The following is a 25773-nucleotide window of genomic DNA, read 5'->3' as shown; positions in this document are numbered from 1 at the left end:
AAGAACAGAAAAATAGAGCAAAGTACTTTCCTACCAGCCACTTGTAGCTGAGGGCCTGTCTGAGCCAGGAAAAGGCTTCAATGTACTTAGTAATTGTTATTGAATGTATTTCCTTTTGATCTTTATCCAGTCTCCATATGAGTCTGTATACACACTTGTCTAATGAAGCTACCTTCAGAACATTTTTTCACCATCTTTTAGTGGTGAAATGAAAGCAGTCTTGCCATAAATTTATTAAGTCAGATGCATAAAAGCAAATGTTAGCATCTTATCCTCAGTGCTTTTACAGACCACTGCAGATGAATACTGTGAGTCCAGTGACATAGCTGTGGTGGTATCACTTTTTCTCATATCAGCTAAGATGAGTGACTTGCTTTAAGCTTTTCAGCCGTGTTGTCGTAATAGGATTCATTCTGACTGTGATAATTTGTTTCAGTTTACTTCATTACAAGGTATTCTCTGGGGCAAGTAGATTTGTTGTAAGAGCATACTGACTTTGCACTTGAAATATTAGATTTTTCAGTTTTTGTCCTTTTTTTGGTGTTTCTCTGCTTCAGTCCATGTTCTGTTAGGGTGCAGAATGGAGAAAAAAAGTTGTTGTACCCTAATTAATTTGTCTGCCTGCTTTACATGTGCAGAGCTACTGACAGCCACTTTGCTCACGTGTCAATGCCTTTTGAACAGCTTAATTCACACTATCTCTGCCTTTCTGGTGCCATGGATGTGTCACTCTTGTAGGTGACAGATGGATCTATCACTGAATCCTTAGGGTTTATGAAAGTTGCTTTATACACATATATACCATCTACTTCTGTAGAAGAGCCTCTCTATATCAAATGGGGCTGGCTGACTCACGTCCAGCCTCTCTGGATGAAGTATCAGTAGTGAGGCTGAAGATTTATATACCTATTCTAAGAAAAACATGCTTTTGTGCAAAAGACAGAAGTTAGAAGGGAAAAAAAATCTCCTTCCTTATCATCACTTAATACATTTATGATGCATAGACTTTAAACATGAAAGATGAAGAATCCTTTGAAAGCCATGTCTTTCCTTTCTCACGAGCTTTTTCTCCCCTAAAGATAATTTTTTCTTGAGAACTAGGAGGTTACTTTGTTTAAATAAATGGCCAAATTAAATCAAATTTGGACCCTTCAGAATGGTTTCTGGCTTCACACAAAAAAAACAGCAAAACCAAGTATGAAAAAAATCCTGGTAAGAGAGAATTCTGTTTAGCAGAAGGAAAAAAAAAAAAAAAGTAATGAAAAGTCAATGTAGGATGAAATGTAAAACTGAAGAAAATAGATTTCATCGGGTCTGTGTCAAACAGTGTGGATGATTGTTACCCAGTGCAAACTTTGTTGTAATAAATATTCTGAAAAACAGCTTGCCCATATAACTTGCTCTTATAAAATGCAATGTGATGTAGGTAGGGCAAAAAAGAAATTATTTCAAATAAAAATGTTTTAAAGTTTTAGAAATTATTATTATCAATGTGTAGGGAACTTAAATTTTGCAGCTCACTTTTCTTTAATTGGAAATGATATGCTTGATTGTTAACAACAGTATTTTTTAAGTAGCTAACTGTTGTCCTTCTTTCTCTTTCAGATAATATTAGGAGAGACTCTCTCTGTCTTTTATAACCATTTGCACTCAAACTCATTTGTCAGAAATAACTACATAGCCACTATTTACAAAGCCATTGGAACCTTCATTTTTGGAGCAGCTGCTAGCCAGTCATTGACAGACATTGCCAAGTACTCCATAGGCAGACTGCGTCCTCACTTCATTGCGGTGTGCCAGCCTGACTGGACACGAATCAACTGCAGCCTGGGTTACATTGAGAACTTCCCGTGCCAAGGAGACAAAGCAAGAATCAATGAAGGAAGGTGAGTCTGACTGACCTTGTAGACTTGGTTTTGAGACCTCTTTCTTGACTTGGTAATGTCTTGGGATGATGAGTTCATCGTATATGAAATCACAGGTTCTGAACTGGTCATGTTTCTGGGGTAGTCATATAACTTGGTGTCTATGTTCAGAGACTGGTGCTCAGGAAAAATCTAAACTTTTATTTAAGTTTTCTTTATTGATAGTAAGAAATCTGCTTCCAATGTAAAAAAAATTAAAAAATAAAAAATTAAAAAAAAAAATATATATATATATCACAGAATCACAGAATTGTAGGGGTTGGAAGGGACCTCTAGAGATCATTGAGTCCAACCCCCCGCCAAAGCAGTGTGTGTATATATATATATATATATATATATATATATATATATATATATATATATATATATATCAGTAGTGTACTTAAACTATGTTTGCTGTACTTTTTTGTTTACTCATCTCCCAAGCAGATTGGAAGCTTAGTGATTTGGGCAAGCATCACTGCATGTTTTCTTGCAAACGTCAGATGTGCATGAAATGGTAGTACAACTTCTGTAAGCCTGCTGTATTGCAGGAGGTCTTGAGGAAAGATGCACTTAAAATATATGTTTGTTCACAAATATTTATGTTATAGCATGAAGATAATGCAATGGACTTCTGCTTGGTAGTCTGCATTGGTTAAGGTAGCTGTGGATTTTAGTTACTTCAAGTGAAGTTTTTTACACTTATAGCCTAAACTTGATTATGCTAATTCTTGAATTCAGTATCCTGTTTTACTCTGAAAACAGTTGTCTTCAGCATTTTTTTAGCTTCAGCTTCTCCTTGCAACTGTTTTGAGTACTTTTGTGAAGTACTTCAAATAGTTTTAGAGTGAACGATTTATGTAAAGAAATGCTCCAAAACCTTCATGGAAGTATTATGTTCAATTCCAACTAGTTGTGTATGGAGCTTCTAATATTTATTCAGATGGAATATTATAAGGAGTAACTCAGTGGGCTCCTTGGACTGTGAAGTTGATTTTTCTTCTGTATCAAAACATCAACATGTTAAAATTGTACATAATGTGGTTGAATAGGATGTGTATATATTAAGTGTAGTTGCACTTGTGAAAAGAATACCATGCTGTATGGGTTCATTAGTGGATATACTACTTGTTTTTAATGTTTTTGAAAAGTGGTCTATACCATGGTGACTGTTCATGTCTGTGAATATAGCGTGGGGGTGGGGAGAGACATAATACAAGTTGTTTTGTCAGTGGTGTGAGTAATTAACATGTCACTTCTCATCTATCAAGACATACGTTTGTATTGTTTGATTGCCTTACAGGTACTTTCTTTAGTATTTGTAAAGATAGTGACTTGCCAAAAGGCTGTTTTATTTCTCAATTGAACAAAGCAGGGCCTGGTAGAACAGGAGTGGGTGTGCTGGGTTATAAACATGGTAATGGGGAAGTGTGTGAGCAGTCTCTGCTACTTTCAAATCTATGGAGCCTTCTCCAACTTCATTTCTTGTTCAGTTTGTTCCTTATCTTCTGGATTGCTACAGCTTAATTTTACTCAGTCTTGAGATGATTGGCAGCTTACCCTAATTCCTAAAAGAGGAGTAGGCATAAAGGTTTCAGAAAGGACACATTACTTCTCCATTCTTTTTTAATTGTAAGTCATACTTCCCTAACTAGTCTGTGGCAGATTGTTCATGAATCTTATTAGTGTTCATGCACTGGAAGGAGCTGATAGAACCTATACTCATTAGCAGGAGCTGAACATATTCTTCTCTTCCTCTCTTAAGTATACTTTACTGTATTTGCTGGTTCCACTTGTCCAAAATGAGTTTGTAAGTTTGAATGTCTAGCGTAGTTATGAAGTAGATCATAAATAACTTCTATTTTCTTATAGTATATGAATTACAGGATGAGTCTTCAACATCCTTAAAGAAACACCAACAAAATACCAACCAACCAAAAAAAAAAAACCAACAAAAACCCACCTCTTTTAGTAAGTATGTTGAACACTGAGGAAAAACTCGCCATAAACTCAGAATCAAGATGCACAAACATGTGAACAAAGACAGAGAAAACAAGAGACTGAAGAGTTGTGAATAATTTTTATTTCTTAAACAACATATTAGCTGCTATGTACAGCTTAAAAATATTTTTATTATTTCATTAAGGATTGTGCTGTCTCTTCCGTTTATCAAGTTATGAACTTGGTAGCACAAACAACACACTACACCTGACCTTTACAAAAGGCTTTACTGAAACTGAGACTGTTTGAACTTTAACCACAGAGTGCTAAGAATAAATGATGTAATGTGAAGTATGCTGTATTATTACTAGTTTTCTCCTGAATAATGTCATGGGGACACTAATAGTCTTTTGGAGGAAAGAAAAGCAAAGTATTTTTACATCTGACATAGAGTACAAATAGCATCTGCCTAGAAATTTAAAATTAGAAAGTATATTTACCTTTTCTGCTTAGAAAAACAAACAAAAACCACTTTCTGAAACAATGTAGAAGTTACAGGAAAAAAGTCAGCTTGTAACATCAAAACTTGATGGTTGTGACACAGTGTTGCTAATGTAGCATCCAGCTTCTTACAGTATTGGAAAGCAGTGGGCTCTTAACTGTCAAATCTGATGTTTGTTCTTTCTCACATGTTCATTGTAGTCAGTCGGATTGTTGTGAGTGGTTGCAAGTCTCAAAAGTGAATTACCTGGGACCAACCAATTTAATGTATAGAGGTATGAGAATTAATTCAGGTACTCCAGAATTATGGAGAACTGGCAGCTGGGTTGTGATGGTGACATGGTTTTGTATTTTTAATGCTGTGTTTTGGTGCAGTAGTTACTGTGAATGACTTTTTTTTTTTGTGCCGTCTCACCTGAAGTACTGAAACCCTCCAGAAAACAAATACACCAGCTTCCTTATGAATGGTAGAAGATTTTAATTTTTAATATACTGTTGAGCTGTCTTTATAAAAAGTTGTGTGAATTCTCGTCATCTGCTACTTTCAGTTTCTTTTACTGTTGAATAGAGTAGGCGTTTCTGCTCCAGCACTGGCCACTATTAGCAGCATGTTTGTGTGATACATCAGTTCTTGTCCTCGATAGGCACTCTGTTTCTACCTCTCAAGCCTTTTTGGTCTGAACTCAGTCAGATGGCATTTGCTAAATCAAGACGATCTTTTGCAATTCCTATTTGTTTTCTTGTACAAGAGGATGGAAGAGTCTTATACTATGATGATTTTCGTCCCTGATATCCTAACATCATGTGGTCAATGCCTCCAGTGCTGCTGATGTGTCCAACAAGTTCAATATACTTGCTGAATAAGATTCAGCATCACACCTTTCCTGTATGGCCTGTCCAGCAGTACTGTCAAAAAAGAAAAGCTGTTGAACTGCTTGTACCTACCATGTTGCCCTTCCTTGAGGTGACATGGTAGGTACAGTCAATTCCTTCCTTGAGGCAGCCCTTGAGACTGCTGGTGTTTCCTAAGAAGCCCTTCTGCATATGATGCATCTGGGTCTCTATTCCCACAATGACAAGTGGGTGCTGAGATATTTTGATTTATGTTTTATTTATAAAATTAAATTCCTTATTGAGCCTGAAAAGTATATTTAACAATTTTCCATTTTCCTGAGCCCTGGACAAGGCTGATCATTGACCTCCGAATGTTGAGACAGGCTTCCTCTTTGAGATACTCTGACTTTGCTTTTCCCTTTATGTGTCTCTAGCTGTACATTATGGTACACTGTAAAAAGAGAAGGGTCAGTGCATAATGTCATCTCTTGAACTCATTGGTCTGTTAGCTTTTATCCATTTATTGAGCTTCTGATTAAGATTTGGATGTGTCAGTCTTGTTTCTCTAAACTTCTGCTATTTAAGTATTGTTGTCTTGTTTCTGGTCTCTTACAGGAACATAGGGTATAAGGCATTTTTTCTTGTTTGTATATTAAATCTTTTCCAAACTGGATTTCATAATTGCCAGATGTGTCCCTTTGTAATGGGATTTATTGACCATGTGGATTGCATCTGAAAAATCTGGATTGAATTTCAAATCTGGGTGACTTCTGGATTCAAGTTTTTTAGATTTTATGTGCTTACACAATTTTGTATATATAAACATATAATCATTTGAGCTTAATTACACAGAAGGACATGAGAATGCAATTTTAAACATTCTTTTGACAGATTACTCCTTTAAGCAAAAATTTTAGCTGTGATTGCAGATTCAGAAGTAAGCTGATGTATGTATTATGCATGTGCATAAATACGATGTCTTTCATAACCTCCGCTTCTTAGCAAATAGAAGATACAGCAGGTGATCTGCAGATGGTGATTATATTTCAACATCTACTAATTCTGCATAAAATTGTTGCTGTAATTTTGTTGCATAGTACATATCGAAAGGACTTTACTGTTAAGACTCTTGCTGTAGGTTTTCAGAACTTCCTTTAATATACATACATACATACATATATACATACATACACACACACACACACATATACATATATATATTCATACATACATACATACATATATATATAAAGGGAACTTCAAACTGAGAGATTTTTTTCTTGAAATCCACACTATCCCTTAACAGGATGGCTGAATACAGAGGGAGGGAGGAAGTATTAGCATGTGTATAAGATATACTGAACACCTGCAAGTTCATTTAAACTGCAAGTGCTAACCTCTTGTGGCTATGCTAAACTTGGTTGCAGTGTGCAGTGCAGTTGGTTGGTTTATTCTCTTGCTTTGACAGGTTAAACTAGTTCCCATCTGCACACCTTGCACAGTGTGGAGTATTTCCCCCCACCTTCATGTAATCATCCTGGGTGTGTGCAAAAGTGCTCTTACTCTACTGGCTTCCTGTGTTTACTCCCGAGTTTTGTTTTTTTTTTTTTTTGGATGTGGTGCTTACTACATTTGAGATGAGCAGTTCAGATTTCTCCTGGTGTTGTTAACAATGACTTTAAATACTTCTGTAGGTTGAAAAAAAGAATATCTGAGAAGTGATGGCTGAGTATGGCTGAATAGGGTGGTAGGTTGGAACCTGGAAGTTCAGAGTCCTAGGTGTGTAAGACCAGGAGAACCTGATGACTAGGCAAGTCCAAGAAGCTGTCCTGACTGGTTTATTTGTCTGCTCACTAAACATATATACACACAACTAAAACCTTTGAACCTTTGGTGGTAGATATGAAACCATATTGCACAAGGCAAGCTACTATATAGAGGCTGTCCCTGTAATCTGGACTGTGTTTGCCTCAAAAGCAGTCTAGCGGGAATGTTTGTGTGTGAGAAACACTTTCTTTGAAGCTCAACTTACTATTGGGCAGTTGAAAATCTCTAGTTTCAGTCTGTCATTTAGTTCCATTAGTAGTAACAGATAGCACAAATGTTAATGTTCATAGCTAGGATTGCACTGCTGATGTATAGCTTTATATCAAAACTCGGAAGTCTGTGGGGAAAAACAGCTCCCTATTCCTGTTGATATATTGCTGCCTGCTCTTGGAATAAGTTGTGTAGTCTCCTACTGCAAACTCAAAATGTAATCTTCAAAGAGGTCTTTAGGAAATTAGAGCTGACTGCTTTGACCTTTATAATTTATTTCAGCACAGTTGCCAAGGTGGTGCCCTTGACTAATCATTTGCCAGGAATTTTACTTTCTCTTTGTTTAGAACTGGCTGTTTGAGCTCTTTCACAGGTGGTGTGGTGCACATGCATGTCGGTGAGTGCAGTTAAATTGCACAGAGCAGTTCCCAGGAGCTAAATACCCATGTCAGACAGCTGGCACAGAGTTAACCTGCTTCAAAGTTTAGCTGAACTTCAAAATGAAGTTGGAAACACTTAAACTGTTTCTTCTACATGCTGAAAACACATTCAAAACTTTGCTGAAGTAGAAATCAGACAATACTCATAAAAATGCAAATAAGTAATGTTTTCCGCACTGTTTCATTAGGCAGTCTTTCCAATTGGTTTGCTGCAGGTTTCTTTAAGCCTAGCCCAAAAGACTGGACGCTTGCTTCAGATTAATCCGTATTCAGTAAAAAATTGTTCTTTGTGCTCTCTTGGTATTGAGGGTATTTCTGAGGTGAAGCATTACTTTGTACTAAAATAACTTCATACTGGAATACTTTGTAAAAGCTTTGTTTGGAAACTAAAAAGCTTTGTCAAAAATCAAACCACATTTAATCATTCAAGCATAACTAAATAGTTTACTTATCTAATCAGCTTGTAATAACATCGTGAATCAGAAATGTCTCAAGTTTGTACAACCTTTGTTAACTATGTGTTTGGTAGAGCTCTACTTGTTTATTGTGTTTTGATTACTTTTGTAACAGAGCTTTTAATATGAGCTGTTACACTATACTGAAGCTTAAACATTCAGTAGTTTTCAGCAGAGTCTAATCAGTAGCTTTCACTTCTGAAAAGTTCTTAAGGCCAAAAGGATCTTAAGAAGTGTGGATACCAAAGCTGTAGAGGGGTTGAATAGAATACCCAGATACTTTTTTCCACTATTAATCAAATGATTAATCGTCTCCCTTTTGCCATTGGTGTTGAGACATAACACAGTTAATTTTGAATACTTCCAGTCCTATCCAAATAACTTTGAGAAATGGAAAGTCAGAGCACCCACAGTTGATACTTATGAGAAGTTTACACGGAAGGAAAAAGCTGAAATTTAGTAGTGAATTAAGCTTTTAAACTTTAAAAGCTGCTTGTGGCTATGGTGAATGATGGAGTGGGGCTGTTCTTAATCTAGATTACAAGCTGCCTCTGCAATAGAAATTAACTGATGTTAGGGAGAACTTATATGAAAGATGAACTCACAAGAAGCATCTGAGAAGCCATTCTGCAGACTGGGTTGAGTGTCTGGTCTTCCTTTCCTTCATCCTGATGAGATTGTGGCCCTTTTACATGGTGATGGGTAACATTCACTATCAAAGCTGAATGTGGAACTCTTCACTTAATTTTCTGAAAAAGCTGTTCTTGCTGGTTTTAGTAATATGAATTGAGCTGGGCATACAGTGACTTCTGCCGTACAGTGATTCACTGGAACAGAGCCTACATTTTATGCTTACTTCCTTTCTATTGGTCTAGTCATGTAAGCTACAACACTGCACTTTCTGCGAGACTGAACTAGTTTGTTAACCATATTAAATGTATTTCAAGAATTCAGAAATGTCAGCCAGAAAAAGCAAAAAGTCAACTAGAAAGTTTTATTTGCTAGTTCAGTAGCTTATTATCACAACTAAGTTCACTAGTCATCAAAATTTGTAGTTTGTTTTCAGCATATCCTGAAATAATTTTTGGAGGTTATCTGTGGCTATTGATGCAAGCATTGTATGCTGGGCAGAAATTCATTGACTTGTGAAGCTTAACAAACATAGGTCTATAATCTGGTGCATGTGAGAGAGCAAACCAGAGGACGCAAACTTAGAGGCGTAGAGAGAAGTGAAGCATTCAGATTGTGTTGAGTTAAACTGAGTGACTCAACACAAAGTCAACAGAAAAGGACTTACTTAGTGGTGGTTCTGCAGTGTGAGTGTGGAATGTTGTTGCAATATTCTGGTAGGTTGGACTTGGTAATACTGTCTTCAAAACATACATCCTTGTGCATGGAAAGAGTATCAGTTTTGGTAACTTCTTGTTTACTGGAGCCTTCTCTTTTGTAGGCTGAACACCCCCAGTTTTTGTTGTCATAGGAGGGGTGTTCCATCCCTTGGATCATTTTTGTGGCCCTCCTCTGGACACACTACAACAAGTCCATATCTATCCCATACTGAGGACTCTACATCTGGATGCAGTACTCCAGGTGTGGCCTTCTCAGTGCAGAGATGAGGGGTAGGATCACCGCCCTTGTGTTGCTGGCCATGCTTCTTTTGTTGCGTCCCAGGATACAGGGGATAGTTATTAAGATAAGCAGAAACTTTGATTTGTGTAAGAACACAACAATGTTCTGCCTTTTTTTTTTTTTTTTTTTTTTTCCCAGACAGTTGATTACACATTTTTTCTTTTGCAGGCTTCGTCTTTTGGTATGCTTTGTCTGCTTTGGAAAGGTTTGTTTATTCTCTACCATCACTTAAAGCAGAGATGAATGACTCTGCATTCCTGTCTCAGATATGATTGTAAAAGACAGTGGAAGCTTCACTTAGAAATGCGTTCATCAGTTAAACTGCCAAAGTAAGGCTTACAGGACTAGAAAGATTCTAGCAACTCTTCCCTCTTGGAGTGTAAGGCTTCTTACTGCAGTCTGGGTTTAACCACTGGCAGAAAAGGGGGAAAGTTGCGGAACTGTGAATAATACTCTTTTGAAAGTGGATTTCTGTAGGCTTGGATATTATTAAATAGATAACTTGCCTATGCATTGAATTGATCTTTCTTTTCTCTGCAATAGAGTGCCAAGTACTTGAAGATTTATGTCTCTTCTGATGTCCTTGGAAGTTGTGTTATGCGAGTCTGTAACTCTTCAAGAGAGTGGGTGCTGTGAGAATATGTTGATCACTGAATGTAGAACTGATTGTTTTTAAAGAATGTGCTACTTCAGCTTATGTTTAGGCCTATCACTTTATTCTATCAAGTCCCCAGTGCATTGAAATTCAAGGAATATATTTCCCTGCCAAATGTGTGCAGAGCTGTCTGGCTTATTTGAAACTGACGTGCTGACCTGCAGTTCTCTTGGACATTTTATTCCACTAAAGATCAATGAAATGTATAGCATGAGTGTCAGGAGAAGCTTTGAGTCAAGATGTGGAGAGTCTGAAGTGCCTGAGGATAGAAATTATTTGCCAGCTTGTTTAGGGAGTGTTTGGTTTTGTGTTGATGTAGAAGTAGATATAATATTGAGTATCCTGTTTTTCTGTTATTTAATCATTTCATAATTCAATACTGGAAAGATTTCCTAATTCAAATCTTTACTTCTTCTATGTGGTGCCACAGAACATTCTTGCTCCTGAGATATGGGTCTATCCTACTTTTTTTTTTTTTTTGGTAGTTTCTAAAGCTTCCTCTTGGTTTCTTAGTATTCAATACTTTATTGTACTGTACCTATTTAGCTCTTTCCTAGTACCCTTCTTCACTGAGGCTGTTCACTTTCTAGTAGACTCATGTAGAGAAGTGCACTTTGCACATGTTTACACTTTGTATTGTCCATACAAACACACAATATGGAGACATTTCTTTCTTAAATGATGTGCATTTAAGTGTTGATGGATGGAAGTGTTGATTTAAGTGTCATCTGGGTGGACACCCAGATGAAAGTGGGTGATTATTGTGGTCCTTTTCAATACAGGCCATTTTATGATTCTGTACTTCTGTCTACCCTATGAAAAATCTAGTAAGCTTATTGCTCTGTACAGCTCCAGTAGGTAATGCAGCTGGCCTTGTAGCTTGTTAGGAATATCTTGTCCTCAATCTGTACCATGTTTCCATACAGAAGTCTTGAATAAAGGGGACAGAAGTTCACATACTGTGAGGTTTACTGTCTAGTTGAGATGATTTAAGAAATATTGCCTTCAGCTAGGTCACATTCTCTTAACTAAATTGTCCTGTATGTGTAAAAAGGAGTAGATCAGAATTAAACTGTCGTAAATGTCAAAACCAACAAGGTGTTCTTTCTTAGTTTTGCTTATTTGTTGTTAGAAATCCTGGGTATAGAAGTATTGAATGGTTCAGTATTCACTGCAGTTACTTTCCTGCAGGAATTGCTCATACTCTGATTAATTTTCCAAGTTATCTTTAAAAAAGGAGGGTTACAGTTGCAGACTGTATCGATAATAATTATCACTTCTATGGTAATCACTTTTAGGAAGTACAGCTATTTGTCATTTCATTTTTATCATATAATATGTAAACCCATGGCAAAACTAAAATTCAGGATAGCTGAACAGCCCTTAAGCTACCATGTTTTAAGACCTCTTGTAGGCAATGAGCTGTATTTAAATCATTAGAAACTAAGTATGCTTTAGATATCAATTGATATGTGAAATTGGTTTGATGTTACTTCTTAAAGTGCTCTTCTATCTTGGTAGTATCAGTTGCTCAAGCGGAAACAGCTTTTACTTTTTCCTGATAAACTTTGTTCATCATGTTCTAAGTAATTGGTTGAGGTAGATACTGAGCAAAAGGCACAGATTGCAGATCTGGTCTTCTGAATTCAGACTTTCTGGTGTTGAAAGAATTGAAACAAAACTTTACACTTACCAACATTGTTTCATGACATGGGAACAATATCCCAAGAAACTATTTGAACGCTCATGAAATCTGAGATGCAAATTCCTACAGGGATATTTTGTCCTCCTTTATTAGCCAAAAGTAGAGTTTTTTAGGATTGCCTGTAGGATTTTATCTGCAAAAATTCTAATACTTTGCTCTTCTTAGGACTACTAAATGAAGATTATTGCTATTTTTTAAATTATTTTTATTTCTTTATTGTTATTTGCATGTATTTCGTGGCTCATGGCAAGCCAGCACTTGCAGTATGCTCACAAGGAGGCCTTGGCTGTGAAGCAGTTTGGCTGGTTCATTAGACAGGATGTTCTGCTGGCTTTGGGAAGGCATTTGTGTGCTGAGGAATGGTCATGAAACCTATTCAAAATACTTTAACTGAAACAATGGAAAAGCGTTAAGATTTTTAACAATTTTTGTTTTATTTTTAACAAGTCAAGGGGCAGCAGTATTGCCAAAGAACTTTCACTGGGATTGCACAATGTATGAATTGGATCAGTATTTTGTCCTAGTTGTATTTTTGGCAATACTTCATGTGCTAAGCACTATGTTTTCAGTCATGTACAGCTTATTTAATCTGTGTCTGATGAGAATGCACTTTAATTTTGTAATCTTCAACCTGGAACAAGGTATTCTTTATGTTACACTGTGCTTATGTTGCTCTAAAACCACGAATGCCTGTAGGCAGCAACACTTTTAAGACAGTGATTAAAAAATGAATGTAAGAAATTTTTTTTCTCATTCAATAGCCTTCTGAATTCCTTCAGCTGGCAGTATGTTGCCCTCAGGAGTCACAGGAGGAGTTCTTAGGGTCAACAGCAATAACCTAAATGGCAGTGGATAAAATATTGGTGTAGAATCTGTGGGTTCTTTATTGGCACTTTGAATACTTGTTTGTTGTGGCTGACAGACAGAACTTTTCCAGGTTCTTGTTGTACTGGCTTTCACAGCAGAGTTCTAAACAGAGGTCTTAGCTAGAGAAGAGTTAAGATCTACTGGAGTAGAGGAAGGTTATCTAGGAAAATTGCACCTTTATTGTTGTTTCTTTTTTTTTTTTTTTTTTAAATTTTAAACATCTGAAGATGTCAGTTTTTATACTGAAAAGCAGAATTGAAAACATCTCTGATACCTACATGTACAAAGCTCATCTTTTTGAAATTCTTTCCAGTTTCTCTGAAACAAAGCTTTAAAAAGTAGTGCTTGAAATAGCTCAAAAATAGCTGCTTTTTAATAGCTTGGAAGATATTGATAGTCAAATGTAAACCAAGAGCTACAGAGAACACTTGATGCGAGTTTTCTACCACTCTGTAGCACATTTCTTAATGCTGTGCATACAGATTAATCAAGCAGTTCTGGAATTCCACTTGTGCATAAGATTGCTTTATTGCCTCCCCTGTGGTATTTCTATGGTAAACCCAATTACCCTACTGCACATTGTTACTCTGATGGGAAGAGCAGAGGTGTCTTGACTGACTTGGATTTTCTACTGATCCCTGGCTTAGGCCTCCAGGTGCAGTGCCCAGCTGAGACACCTGCTGGAGGTGGCAGGGTGCTGCCTGTAGGTCACAAAACTTCCTATTAATCTGTGCTTCTTTGTTTGTCAGGGTTTAATGAGCAGTGTAACATAGCACCCTCAAATTACACAGAAGCCTGGCTGAGACCTGTGAGATAACCCGTGAAATGACTTAGAGCAACTTGTGGTGAAAATGTTTATGTAATGTGTAGAAGATAGCTGAAGTATAGTTTTGTTTCTCCATTTAAGATTGGATCAGAAATCCCTTAGCATTATGCTGTCTCCTCTTGACAAAGAAGTGGCTGGGCTTTGTTCTGCGCATTCCTTGTCTCAAGGGCAGTAGCTCTGCCTGCTGTTCTGCACTTTTCTCTAAGCAGCTTATCTAGAGGTGGGGTTGACGATGAAGGCTCTCCTCGGAGTCCTAAGGACTGCCACTGTTGGCCACTTTCAGCCTGGGCCTTCTGGAAGCTGTTAGAAGTCAGAGGCAGCATTGTCTTCCCTAAAGGAAATAGAAACAGCTTTATACTCTGCTACAGATATTCTGCTATAATATACACTCAGTTTCTAGTTTTGGGATGTTCTTGCTTACTGGACACTTACTCTTTGAGTTGAAGGAGAAGCAGTTACTGTCTAATGCTGGGATCAACTTGATGTTGAAACAGTGAGGCTGGTGCTATTTGTCAAAAGCTACTGACAGACACAAGTGATGTCTGTTGTGCCTTGATAGCAATCTTGAAACAGCATGGGAATGTTTGCCTTTTTTCTTGTTCATGTGTGTAAGATAACATCACTGTGGCAAACATATGGAAAAATAATGTCTTTTTTTTTCCTTCCAGACTATCGTTTTACTCTGGCCATTCTTCGTTCTCCATGTACTGCATGCTCTTCCTCGCAGTAAGTATGTTTTTTCCATGTATTTAGTAATGGGGGAAAAAACAGCACAACTCTTATTTACCTTAGACTTAAAGGACACATAGGAACTGAGAGGAGATGTTTGGCTGAGGAAATAAAAATAAGACTACAATTTTTTCTAATAGATTTCTAATTATGAGGATTTGAATGCTTCTTTCTTGAGAGTTGATTTTCAATTTCAAGCCTCCCAAGCCTCATACACTTCAAGTCAGAAAGATCCTCCTAGAATAAACTTTGTAATACTAAAGATTTTATAGTTACATGCAATATAGTGTATGTTCCTCATCTGTCAGCTGATTGGTGAAAAAAGTGTTTTTTCCTTGTTTATCACCTGTAGACCTGTGGTTTTGGAGACTACTTGTGGTGCAGTTCTGAAAAACAGAATACATGCATCAAAATTGCCATTTCCATGATATAATGAAGTTATTACATGTTATGTAGCAACCTAATGCTGTCTTGTCCTGCTGTGTTTAATTGTACCTTAACTTCTTGCATGGTTTCATTGATCCATGTGAGAATACAATATTGCAACCCTTCAGAAGCACAGACTTAGACAAGAGAAAATTCACTATGTGTATGGTAATGAGTCTAATGAGTCTGGTGTATAGTTTGTACTGATTGGATGAAAGTCACCGGTCATGGATCTGACTGTCTGAACTTTTATCTCTGTTACTTGTGTGAATGAGCTTGTGGAAAGGAGGCTGTGGTCAGGAAGACTTCTCAGCCAGTACAGACTTAGGGTGCTGACTTGAAATCTTGTCTCATAATGAAAACTCCCCTTACCCATGCTCCATCTTCCTACGCCCTTGTTGTTTGCTGTCACACTGAGACAGCATCTAAACAGTGTGAGTGCTGTATAATGGTATTTGTACTTGGACTTCCAGGCTCTGTTTCAAATTGCTAGGATTTTAGGAAAAAAATGCAACCTTTGGCAACAGGGGCAAGATTTATTTATTTATTTATTTATTCCCCATTCTTATGAATGTTTGGGTTTATTCACATGGTTTGAATAAATCCTGTCTATAGTAGCCTGTTACATGGTGTTTGCTGGGTTTCTTTTCTAAATCCATGCTTGTAGAGAGTTGTTTAACTCCTGAGCTGAGATGCAGTCAGCTATCAGGTTTTGTGTACCTATATGCATGCTTCACACTTAGCAGTCTTCTGCATGGGGAAGGAGGTGGACAATATGAGTCAGGTCCTTCCTCTGTGTCCTGCTTTGAAATGCTGTAAATCCAGTACTTGTGTCAGTTCCTTAATTTGTCAAGATACCCTTAACTCTCATAGCAAGGCATTTGTGAAGCAGTGATGTATTGCACATAAGTTCATTTGTCATTCAGGAATGACAGAAGAATGTTCAGAGCAGAATTACAAATGTTAGAGGAAGCAGTCTTGAATTCAGAAGCACAGGAGAAAGAACCTAATTTCAAAGTTTGCTTGAAGGTCTGTTTTGGACCTGTTTGGTCACACATTCAGGCTCATGGTGGCTGCTCCTAAAGTTTTTGCGCGTGGGATATTGTATAAGAAATTGCTGCTGTAACTCTCAGTTACAGCATGTGGAGCATTCTCAATCATTGAAGGAGTTTCTTCTCATGTGTTTCATCCTAAGGTATTCTCTGAATTGACTGTGGTCTCTGTTAGTTTTTTTTAAAAAGCAAATTGCAAAACAAATGTATTCAAGCAGGCAGCTGCTACAGGAAAACGAGGCGAATGTTTTCTTGCCCTCCTCCTTGCCCACGTGGCAAGGCAGAGTGCTGCTGCTGGCTTTAATCCAGGCCTGCGGCATTTGATAACCTGTTTGTTAACTGAACTCTGATGCTGGCTTCATCTGCTCTTTGCACACTTACTCCAGCTGCAGTCTGAGTCATGAGCGGGACAGAATTGTGAACGTGGCATTACTCATAGACAACATTAATCATAACCAGATGCTAACATGCTGGTTTCCTAAGGACTAGAGGAATCTGCCTTGTGCGTACTGCAGAACATGTACTCTTAACTGTTGCTGAATGCATACGTACTGGCAGGTTGTGCATGAAGAAATGGTACTGGGTAAAGTTCAGTGGGAAATGATCACTGCCATGGATAGCACAGACATTGCTCCTGTGAAATGAGGATGTGCTTAGTGAGTGTGGCTTAAATCATTAGACAAGCAGTGAAATACTTGTTCAGCTCAGTTACCTGAGACAGAATTGCTGTGTTAGAAGCAAGTTAAATGGTAGCTGTACTTTCTGTTATGTACAGGAACACCTGGTGGATTAAAAAAAAAAAACAAAAACAAAAACCAACAACAAACTAGGAGGTGATTTATCACTTCCAATAATTTTAGATGCTTTGACTTCTAAATGCTACAGTAATGTCCATGGGTTAATAATGTATATGGAGTAATAATCCTTCAGGGTCTTATTTCTAAGCAGGATATTCTGATGCTTTGCATGAAGATTGAGCTCAGGCAAAAGTTTTCTAGTAGCAATATGAGAAGGATATAAATGTTAGAACTGTTCATGCCTTCATATTGAGCATTTATGCTGTGCTATATGCTTTGCATTGCTTATCTCAGCGAGGAACAGAAGCATGTTGGTTTTGGTCTTAACAGGGAAGAACACTTTTAGTATTGGTAAAACTCAAAATAGTGCGGACTGGTGTGAAGTCTTCTTGCTTAGGATTTCTTTTTCTTACCTATTAGACTGGGCTTTTGCTGCTAAAACTCATAAGTGCTTCTTTTTGGTAATAAAAAGGGGCTTTAGAAACCTATTGCAGTCATCTGTGTGTTCCCTACTAAAGAAAAGTTTAGCACAAGAGGTTACTGGGACTTCCATCTGGAAGGAGGTAGGGAGGCAGGCGTGAGACATGCATGTGTTGACTGGTGACTTGTGGTTATGGGGATGCAGTCCTTGGCAGGGAACCCTGTTGAAACTATTGGTGACAAGGAAAATTTCTCAAGTCAGTGGAAGCTGTGGTGTCTGAATTGCAACTATACAGCTCCTGATACTGGGGGAGGGGAATTGCAGGTCTAAATGTACTTCTATGACAAATGTCTCATCTCAGAGTGAGGGAAGGGTATGTAAAAATAGCATGCAGTTCAGTCTTTATACTTAATGGGAAGGATGCGTTTTGTTTCTCTTAGACGTGCTGCAACCATGGGATCACTGACAAGAGCAGAAGGGCTAGCTGAAAAGTATGGCAGTCTGAACAAAATGGAAAGGATAAGAGTTGAAAAGTGTGAACTTCCAAACTGAAAGTACGTGAATTACACTTGGGAGGAGCTAGGGAAACTTGAGTGAATACCGTGTCCTATGAACTGTTCAAAATGAATAGTCTTAAGTAAATCATATCTGGGAATTTGAAGCATTTCTCCTTAGTTTGTCTTCTGGTTTGTGGAGAGCAGATGTGAACTTTTAACTTCAGGAATGGAAATATTTACTTGTATGTAACTTGGACACATGTATTTTTGGGAAGCTTTGCTCCCCAGTATTTACAGCTACTTAATATTACCTTTCCAAAGTTCCCTCTGTGAGCAGTGCTGGCCTTCCTTACATTTGGCAGTCAGGCTTAAAAGTTTGTCTAAGTAAAAGGAATGAGTCTTTGATTCCATATCACCTGAAATACATCCATAATGGATAACAGCCTCATTAAGCTTGTGCCTGGTTAAAGCCTTCTATAGAAACCTGTGATGAGCCTAAATCTTGTTACTGTGCCTGGATTTCCAGTGTGTCTATGTGGAAAATCTTCAGCTGAACTGATCTCACATAGCTTGTTGTATGTGCCTGCGTGGCATGAAAACAGACATGAGGATGGTCCCTATGGTTAATGAGACTTCCCTCTGGGAAAGGAAGTCTGTTCATCCCTTAGGTAAAGGGGAGGAATACACCGATCCTGTTTCATAAAACTCTTATCTAACAACTTTAAGAGAAAATACAGAGTAAGTGTATCTTTTTAGTAACTTCAGGAAGTGTTAAATAGCACCAGATTATTATGATGCCATGTTCCTGTCAAAAAGCTGTGGTGTCTGCCAGACAAGTTATAAGGCCTGAGTTTTTAGGCTGGACTTGTTTGTTTATAGTCATTTTATTTGTCATCTTATGGAATGGGTTATGGAGTGTCAAGCCAGGAAGCAATGATGGTGAATGTGTTTTGAGACTCATTTGGCAGAGCTACGTGGGTCATTTTGGGACTGAACTGTTATCTCTGGGATGCTTTTGCCAACAGCAGCTTCATGTGGAAACCATGGGGAGATTGAGCAGCAGCAGCATCTGGGGACCCAGTGATTTAGTAACAGATTCTGGAACCCAGAGTATTGTCATCCCCTCCCCTTGCTGCTCCTTTCATCATTAAACAGCTCACATATTTCTCTTGTATCAACTAAGCCATCTTATCTGGCTTGGAAGTTAGGAGGGCAAGCATAACTGAGCACCTTTCCTAGCAATGTCCCTGCTACTAAAGCTACTAAGATTTCACTCCTGCCTTGAAAGCAGATACTGCTGTCCATCAACATTTGAGACTTTCATTTAAAAAAAAAAAAAGAAAAATTGCTTTAGATGTTCTGTCTGAAAACTACCTGACTTGTTCAATGTGTCCTCTTGTCTTCAGTAGCCAGAATGCAACCGCACTGCAACCACTGCAGTTGGCAGCAGTGAAGATCAAGTTGCTGTAACAGAGTCGGACTTGGCTGCAGGTAGACTGGACATGTTGCTGGCTGCCCCTAGCTGGGGTGAGGGGCTGTGCTGCAGGAACCAGCCAAGCTGCCGTGCTATTCTGGGGAGAGTAATGTGGGATGGAGGGGTGAAGAATCTGAATTGTAACTTGAGTTGCTCACAAGCTCTCCCACAGCTCACTGGGAAAGAAGATCTTGTGTGCTCATGGAAGCAGGAAACTGTAGAAGAGAACTGGAGGGCAACTGGCATTTCAGTGACCTGGACTGGCAGCCTGCCTCTGTGCCTTGTGCACAAATGCTTGGCACAAATGAAAGCTGGGTTTAGGCCTGTGTGTGTGTACTTATAGTCCTAAATGTGCCAGTCAGGCATTGCTCTTGAAATCTTGTTTATGTTGGAATTAAAGGTTGGGTGAAGCAATACCCAAATAAGGGCCTGGGAGGCTTTACCACAGCATCTTACATACATCTGTTTGCATGGCAGTATTTCTTCACTGTCCCAAATAGTACTGAACTGAGCTGTGGAAATCCCTAGTGTGTTCCTGCCCATGTGAAAGTTGACGACTATCTAGTCCTCAGAAACTAATAAGAGGACATGTCTTACTGAGAGTATTTTGTGTGGCTGTAGTTTGGGCAGAATCAAGCACATTCCTTGGAGCACAGTTTAAAAAATAAAAGATAACTGGTCATGCTATGAGAATGGAGCATGGAGACACTTGTTTCTCCTACTTGTAGTACTCATTCAGTACCAGTGTTCAGACTTCTCAGTAGCAAGCAAGTGAATAAAAATGACTTTTCTGTAGTGCACTTGGGAATTGCAGCTGTTGGTAGTGCTGAGGTTATTGTGAGTTGGCTCCTGCAGAGCAAAGATGAAAGCAATTCCTTGAAGAGTTCACCTTCTGTAGAGGGCTTCTGTAATTCGGTGTATGCAATAGGATCGGAAACAAATACTTTTCTTATCAGCAAAGGACAAGTGTTAGCTTTTGGAGTAAAATAGAAGGTTACAGTTTCCACCAGTTTATGGTAAAAAGTGATGTCAGTAAACAATTATTTCTACAATGTACAGCTAAGCTGCAGCTGGAGGATTAATAAACAACTGAAGAACTGTTATTTGTCTGGTGGAAACGTCTGTATAAAAGATTGACTGTGCTTTCAGTTTGCCTTCTAAACTAGTACACGACAGGAGGTTTCCCTGTTGTGTGGGCAGTAGCTTGCAGTATCAAATGCCTTCTGATGGCAACGTGCAGCTGTCTGAGGCCAGGCTAGTATGTACACTGCCTTTTTGCCCTCCTTTGGCCAACTTTGTTTCCTTTATTTATCTGTCCAATGGAGCAGCTCCCTGACCAGCACACCATGTTCAAACACTAGAGGTGTCTCAGGTGTCAGGAGGAATGCCTGGTTGGAGTGTATGAGGATAGACTGTCCCTTTCAGCAGCAGTCCATGTGCATCTCCACCTGGAGCCAAGTGCAAACCTATACCCTTTTCCTTCTCTGAAAGGGGAAAAATATTTCTAAATTGTGGCTTCCTTCTCCTTTGTTTTCTGCCCACTCAAAAGAAAATTGAGATGCAGATAAAACAGGGACCACAAGTATGTATATAAGAACGTGAAATCTCATGAGGAAGACAAAACAGACCTTGGTCTCCAAGTTGTTTGTTTTTCAAGTTCCCCAGCTCATGGTTTCATTAAATTGTCCTACATCTTCATGGTTCGTAAGTTGGTAAGTTTTCTGTTCAGATGCAAGTCTGCCTTTAAAATTACTTCAGATATGCACTACAGGTTAACATCAAGCTTCACAAAGCAGACTGCACACCAGATTCCTGGTTTGCTGGCAGTGTCTGGCTGGTTGACGCCTAGAGCCCCATGTTTATAAATGGTGCTTTGGGAATGAAAGGAGCTCTTACACTTGTAATTAATGGTTGCAGAGGGCGGGCTCATGTGTGACTGCTGTGCTGTTTCTCAGCATTTCTTGTGCCTGTTGGGACATGTGCTGAGAATTTGCAGTTTTTCTGAGTTTTCTGGGTTTCCTATACTGCTTGGAATTCTGGGGTTTGTGCTTTCTGAGCAGAAATAAGAATAATAGGTTCTATACAAAATGGCTTTTATATGAAGGAACCTCTTAAGTTTCCTCTAGTGTGCAAAAGGGGAGAGTTTGTTTCCATGCTTTCACTGGAGTGGGAAGCTGGGAAGATGTGACAAGGGACCTTTTTTTCCTCTATGTTGCCTATTGCAAGCAGAGCAGAAAGGTCTTGGTCTGGTGTACTGGATTACTGAGCAGGAGTAGGACAGGAATATGGGAGGTCATCCACATGTCTTAATGGTTTTTGTTGCTTTATAATATAATGGAAAAAAAATAGTGAATGTGTTTTCTCCTCCATCCTTTTGCAGGATCATGTTGAATAACTGTTTACATTGAAAATACTCAGGTGCAAACTTTGTCTTGTGTAAGCTTGTATCAACAAGGTTATTGGATTCTACTCTCCCTACAGAAAAGCCATGCTTATTAACTGCTAGGAATGGAGGATGGATTGCTATGTTGGCTGTCAGTGCATCCACACAGCTTCCTTATGGAAGACCGTAACCCCTGAGAACAGGAGGATTGTGTCCTGAAAGGATGTCCTTGATATGTTTCTCCAAAGGGAAACCCATCTTTCCATTCCTTAAGACAGAACAGGGCACGTTCAGGGAATGTAATTAACAAAGCCCTTTGACATCAGGAAATTTTAAAATGCTGTTGAGTAAAAAAGTTTTCAAATGATGTCAGAACAAATGAGTAGGTGGAGAAATTAAGTCTTCATGGGTAATGTAGGAGGGAAAGAACACAAAACGTCCCCATTTCCCTTCCCTTCTTGTAGGAAGACTGGTGGTGCATTAATGGAAAAAAAAAAAAAGCAGCATGGAAAACTTATGTAACGGGCTTCTGGAAAGAAAAACAGAAGAAAGATATTAAATGAAAAATGTTGTTGCAGAAGTTCTAAGGATTAAAACTAAGTGTGTGAAAAATTGCCTTCCTTGGTGGAATGAATGGGGTTTAAGCAGAGTTAAGGTTCTGTGCCTTAAGGTAGGGATGTGAGATGTTGGCTGTTAGGAAATTCTCCTGTGAAGCCACATGGATTACACCCCAAACGTCTGTCTAGGAAATAGTCACGGCACGTTAAAATTAGGCAGGTATGTGCAGTGTATATTAATATTGCCTTGGTGAAAGAGCAAATACTTGAAAATTATGCTAGAAATGTTGAGTAGCAAGGAATTCTGTAGCTGCAGAGACCCTTCCATTCATGTCTGTGGCTTCTTGTAAGGAGCCACAAAGTGGCTGTGAGTTTCTCTTCGTTCCTGTGTGTATTTTTAGAAATGAAGCACCAGACCATAGATTAAGAAGAAACTTGTGTTCAGGATGTGTGTGGTGCAGAGAACATATTTTCATTATACAGTAAGCATCAGGCTGTGAAAGAAATGCTGATGATTACTTAATCCTATCTCAGGAATGTTCCTGAAATCTATTTGTGTAGTTTTTGAGGGGTGGGGGGAAAACCTAACCTGTGAGAAACTGGGGGAGGGAAGAGAGATGGATCGTAGCTGAATGGCGCTGCTGAAGGATCAGAGCGATGCTCAGGACGGTGGGGAAGATGGACAGTGTGGTAAATAACAGCTGCTCACAGAGGCACGGCCCTACCTGAGTAGCTCTGGATGTTTTCCTCTGTTCCAGGCTCCCAGATATTTTATCAGCAGCGAAGGAAACACTGCGAGGTGCTTACGGTCCTTTTAGCAAGATGAAGCTGCCTGACATTCCTCCTGCTTCTGTTGATGAAAAAGAAAGCTTATTCATCTCCAGAGGCTGAGCTGGGTAGGAGGAATGGCAGGGATTTCTTCCTGTTTCTCTTCTTTGCCTGTGTTGTGGCTTAAAAGAGGAGCAAAACCAGGTTCAAAAACCCCAGAGGCGTGCTGTGTATATAGGGAGGGGTTCTGTAAACGATATGAAGCCGGTGTTAGTCAACAGGGTCAAAATAGCTGTGTTAGTGTACTGTAATGCCAGGACATACATGCATGATGCACATAGTGCTATATGCAGCACTCAAGACATGCTTCTGGTATGAAGCTTTTTGTATTAAATGGATTTGAAGGTTAAAAACTCCTTTCTCTTTTGACCACTTTATTTTCTAGTACAGCGCTACTGACCTGCTTCAGGCCAGCTTTGTTGCTGCTGTCTTTCTAAAACAGAGTCATGGTAGGAGTGAGACTCTGTGGGGGAGTGTGGCTGTCTGAGCCTATTAAAAGTAATGTGCATGTGAAGTTACCTGTTTAAAAATAACAAGGAATCTGCCATTGCAGCAGCTGGCTTATAGAAGAGGTGACTCTTAATCTAATGAGCAGTATCGGGAAATCCAATTGTAACCAGGAGAGCAGCTGTTACTTCTGAAACTGCACACAGCCACAGTCAGCCATCCTGCTTCTCTGCGGTGTGATTTCTCACTCCTAACATGTTTTGTTTTGGAGCAGTGTAAATTATCACCCCCTTGCAGGGTTTTCAAGAGGGACTTTCTGGATTTGGTGTGGCTACTGGAGCTGATGGTGTTTGGGTTTGTGTGAAGCTCCAGATCTGAGCTCTGAGACTGCCCTCAGTTCAGAAGTGAGATCTTCATGTAGATGGCCTCTCTTGGTTGCTGCTTCCTCATGCAGGAGGAAAATCAGAAGTGTGCTCTGAATACGTGCTGCCTATGGGAGACTCAAACACTGCTTTATTATGTATGATGTTATGGGCTGGCGTGGAGGGAAAAAAAAAAAGCAAGCTTGCTTCTTGTGAGCTTGCCTCACTTTATTCCTTCAGAGGTAAATGCAGTTTCCCACTTATCTGCAGTTGCATAACTCTTAATAACTGCAAGTCTGCCAACTACCAGAAATGCTTACGTGGAAAAAATAAATATTACAGCAAGCTGATTCCTGCTGTCTTCAGCAGAATTCAGTGGGAAAGGGGAAAGAACAGCTGGTGCTGGACCCACAGCCAGCTCTTTGCAGGCTACCCATGTGCACCCCCTGGGCCCACCTCTGCTCTGCCTGACATGTGGGGGGAGTTCTGTGCTGCTGCTGGTAAATCCCAACCTAGTGTTAACACAGGACCATTAAGACACCTTTTGTTAGAAGGAGGTTGTGACAACTGACTTCTGAAGTGGCTCAACAATCTTCCCTTTATTCCCCTGTGGTAAAATTAAGGTCCCCAGAAATATGCTGAGCACTTCTGCTTAAAAGAAAAATATTTTCCTGTTCAGGCTTAGCTGTAACTTCCTCAGAGTCTCTGACCTTGCTATTAAAGAGAAGCAGTTATGGATAGCATTGATCTTTTTGACAGCCCATTTATAGCTGAAAAAGTCACCATGCCAAAGTAATGATGCAAGTTACTCAGAGAAACCAACCAACCACCCCCCAAATGTTTAACTTTGGAAAGCACCACCTTTGTATCTACAGTGCGTGCTCTGTGCTGATATTTACATTGTGAAGGCAATGCTTCTAGAAGGCAGCCCTGGGTTTTGAAGCTGTCGGCTGAGGGATTTACCTGGAGCTTGGGATGTTGTCTCAGTGCCTGGAGTCCGTGTTTTAGTTGGTCTTTGAGAATCACAGGAGCTGTCAGTTAAGCTTTGTGCTGGACCTGGAGTTCCTAGATGGAACTGAAAGGTGTACTTCATGTTAAATATCATGTCCAACTGTAAAATACAATATCTGTGCTCTGTGCTACTGGTTTATTTCTTTTTTAACGTGACAGGATCCAGTTGTAGAATGAACTCAGTGATGTTTACAGGGTGGACTGTTAGAAGCTCCTCTTACAGCTGAAATAAGAGGTCTTGTCCTCGGTAGAACAGACAAGGAAATAAAAGCGGGGTCTTTGGGGGTATCATAGCATGAGCCTGGTGCAGCACAACAAAAGCAGAGATACACACATAAGATAGGTAGCATTAAGGGAGGAGGGAGAAAAAGAATGGGAGTTGCATGCCCCCGTCTGCTACCCATTGTAATCAATGTGGGAATTCAATATGGCTGTGATTTCTGTGGGATTCTTCCTAAGCCTCAAATAGCTGCTATTTCTGATAAAGATACTGATCTCTACCCTGAAAACAGTCATTTGTCACACCAGTGGAACTACAAGATTTTCTACATTACATCAATAGTTCACACAGCTTACATGAAGCACCAGCTATCGGACCTTTGCCATTGTATGTATACTTCTGAGAGCACTGCTGGATGTTAGAAATGCCTCCAGCCACAGGTTTCTCCTGAATGCTTTACACAAACAAGAGACAATTTCATGTAACTGCTTCTGTGCTTACAACACTTCACAACAATTTGTTTTCTCTTCTCAGCTTTATCTGCAGGCCAGAATGAAAGGAGACTGGGCAAGACTTGTACGTCCTACCATACAGTTTGGCCTCATTGCTGCATCCATTTATGTGGGTCTGTCCCGTGTTTCTGACTACAAACATCATTGGAGTGACGTTTTGACAGGGCTCATCCAAGGAGCACTGGTGGCTATTCTCATTGTAAGTGTAACTCCGGAACTGCGTGTGTGTTGAATGTTATGGGTGGAACTGCAGTGCTGGG

General features: G+C 39.2%; 1 protein-coding gene across 3 annotated transcripts in view; it reads left to right on the top strand.

Annotated features, from left to right (window-relative positions):
• PLPP1 (phospholipid phosphatase 1) overlaps positions 1-25773 on the top strand; it is a 50343-nt gene that overhangs the window by 23147 nt on the left and 1423 nt on the right. For all 3 annotated transcript variants that reach the window (XR_001551953.1, XM_015848714.2, XM_015848713.2), the window contains 3 exons: positions 1606-1886; positions 14466-14523; positions 25536-25712. Coding sequence is in view for 2 of the 3 variants with exons in the window: in XM_015848714.2 (XP_015704200.1) it covers positions 1606-1886; positions 14466-14523; positions 25536-25712 (516 nt within the window). In the remaining variant the exon portion in view is untranslated. The remainder of the gene's footprint in view (positions 1-1605; positions 1887-14465; positions 14524-25535; positions 25713-25773) is intronic.

Source organism: Coturnix japonica, chromosome Z, assembly GCF_001577835.2.
Source record: "Coturnix japonica isolate 7356 chromosome Z, Coturnix japonica 2.1, whole genome shotgun sequence".
Taxonomy (NCBI): Eukaryota; Metazoa; Chordata; class Aves; order Galliformes; family Phasianidae; genus Coturnix; species Coturnix japonica.
Note: the sequence above shows the minus strand (reverse complement) of the source record. Positions and strands in the feature narration are given on the sequence as shown.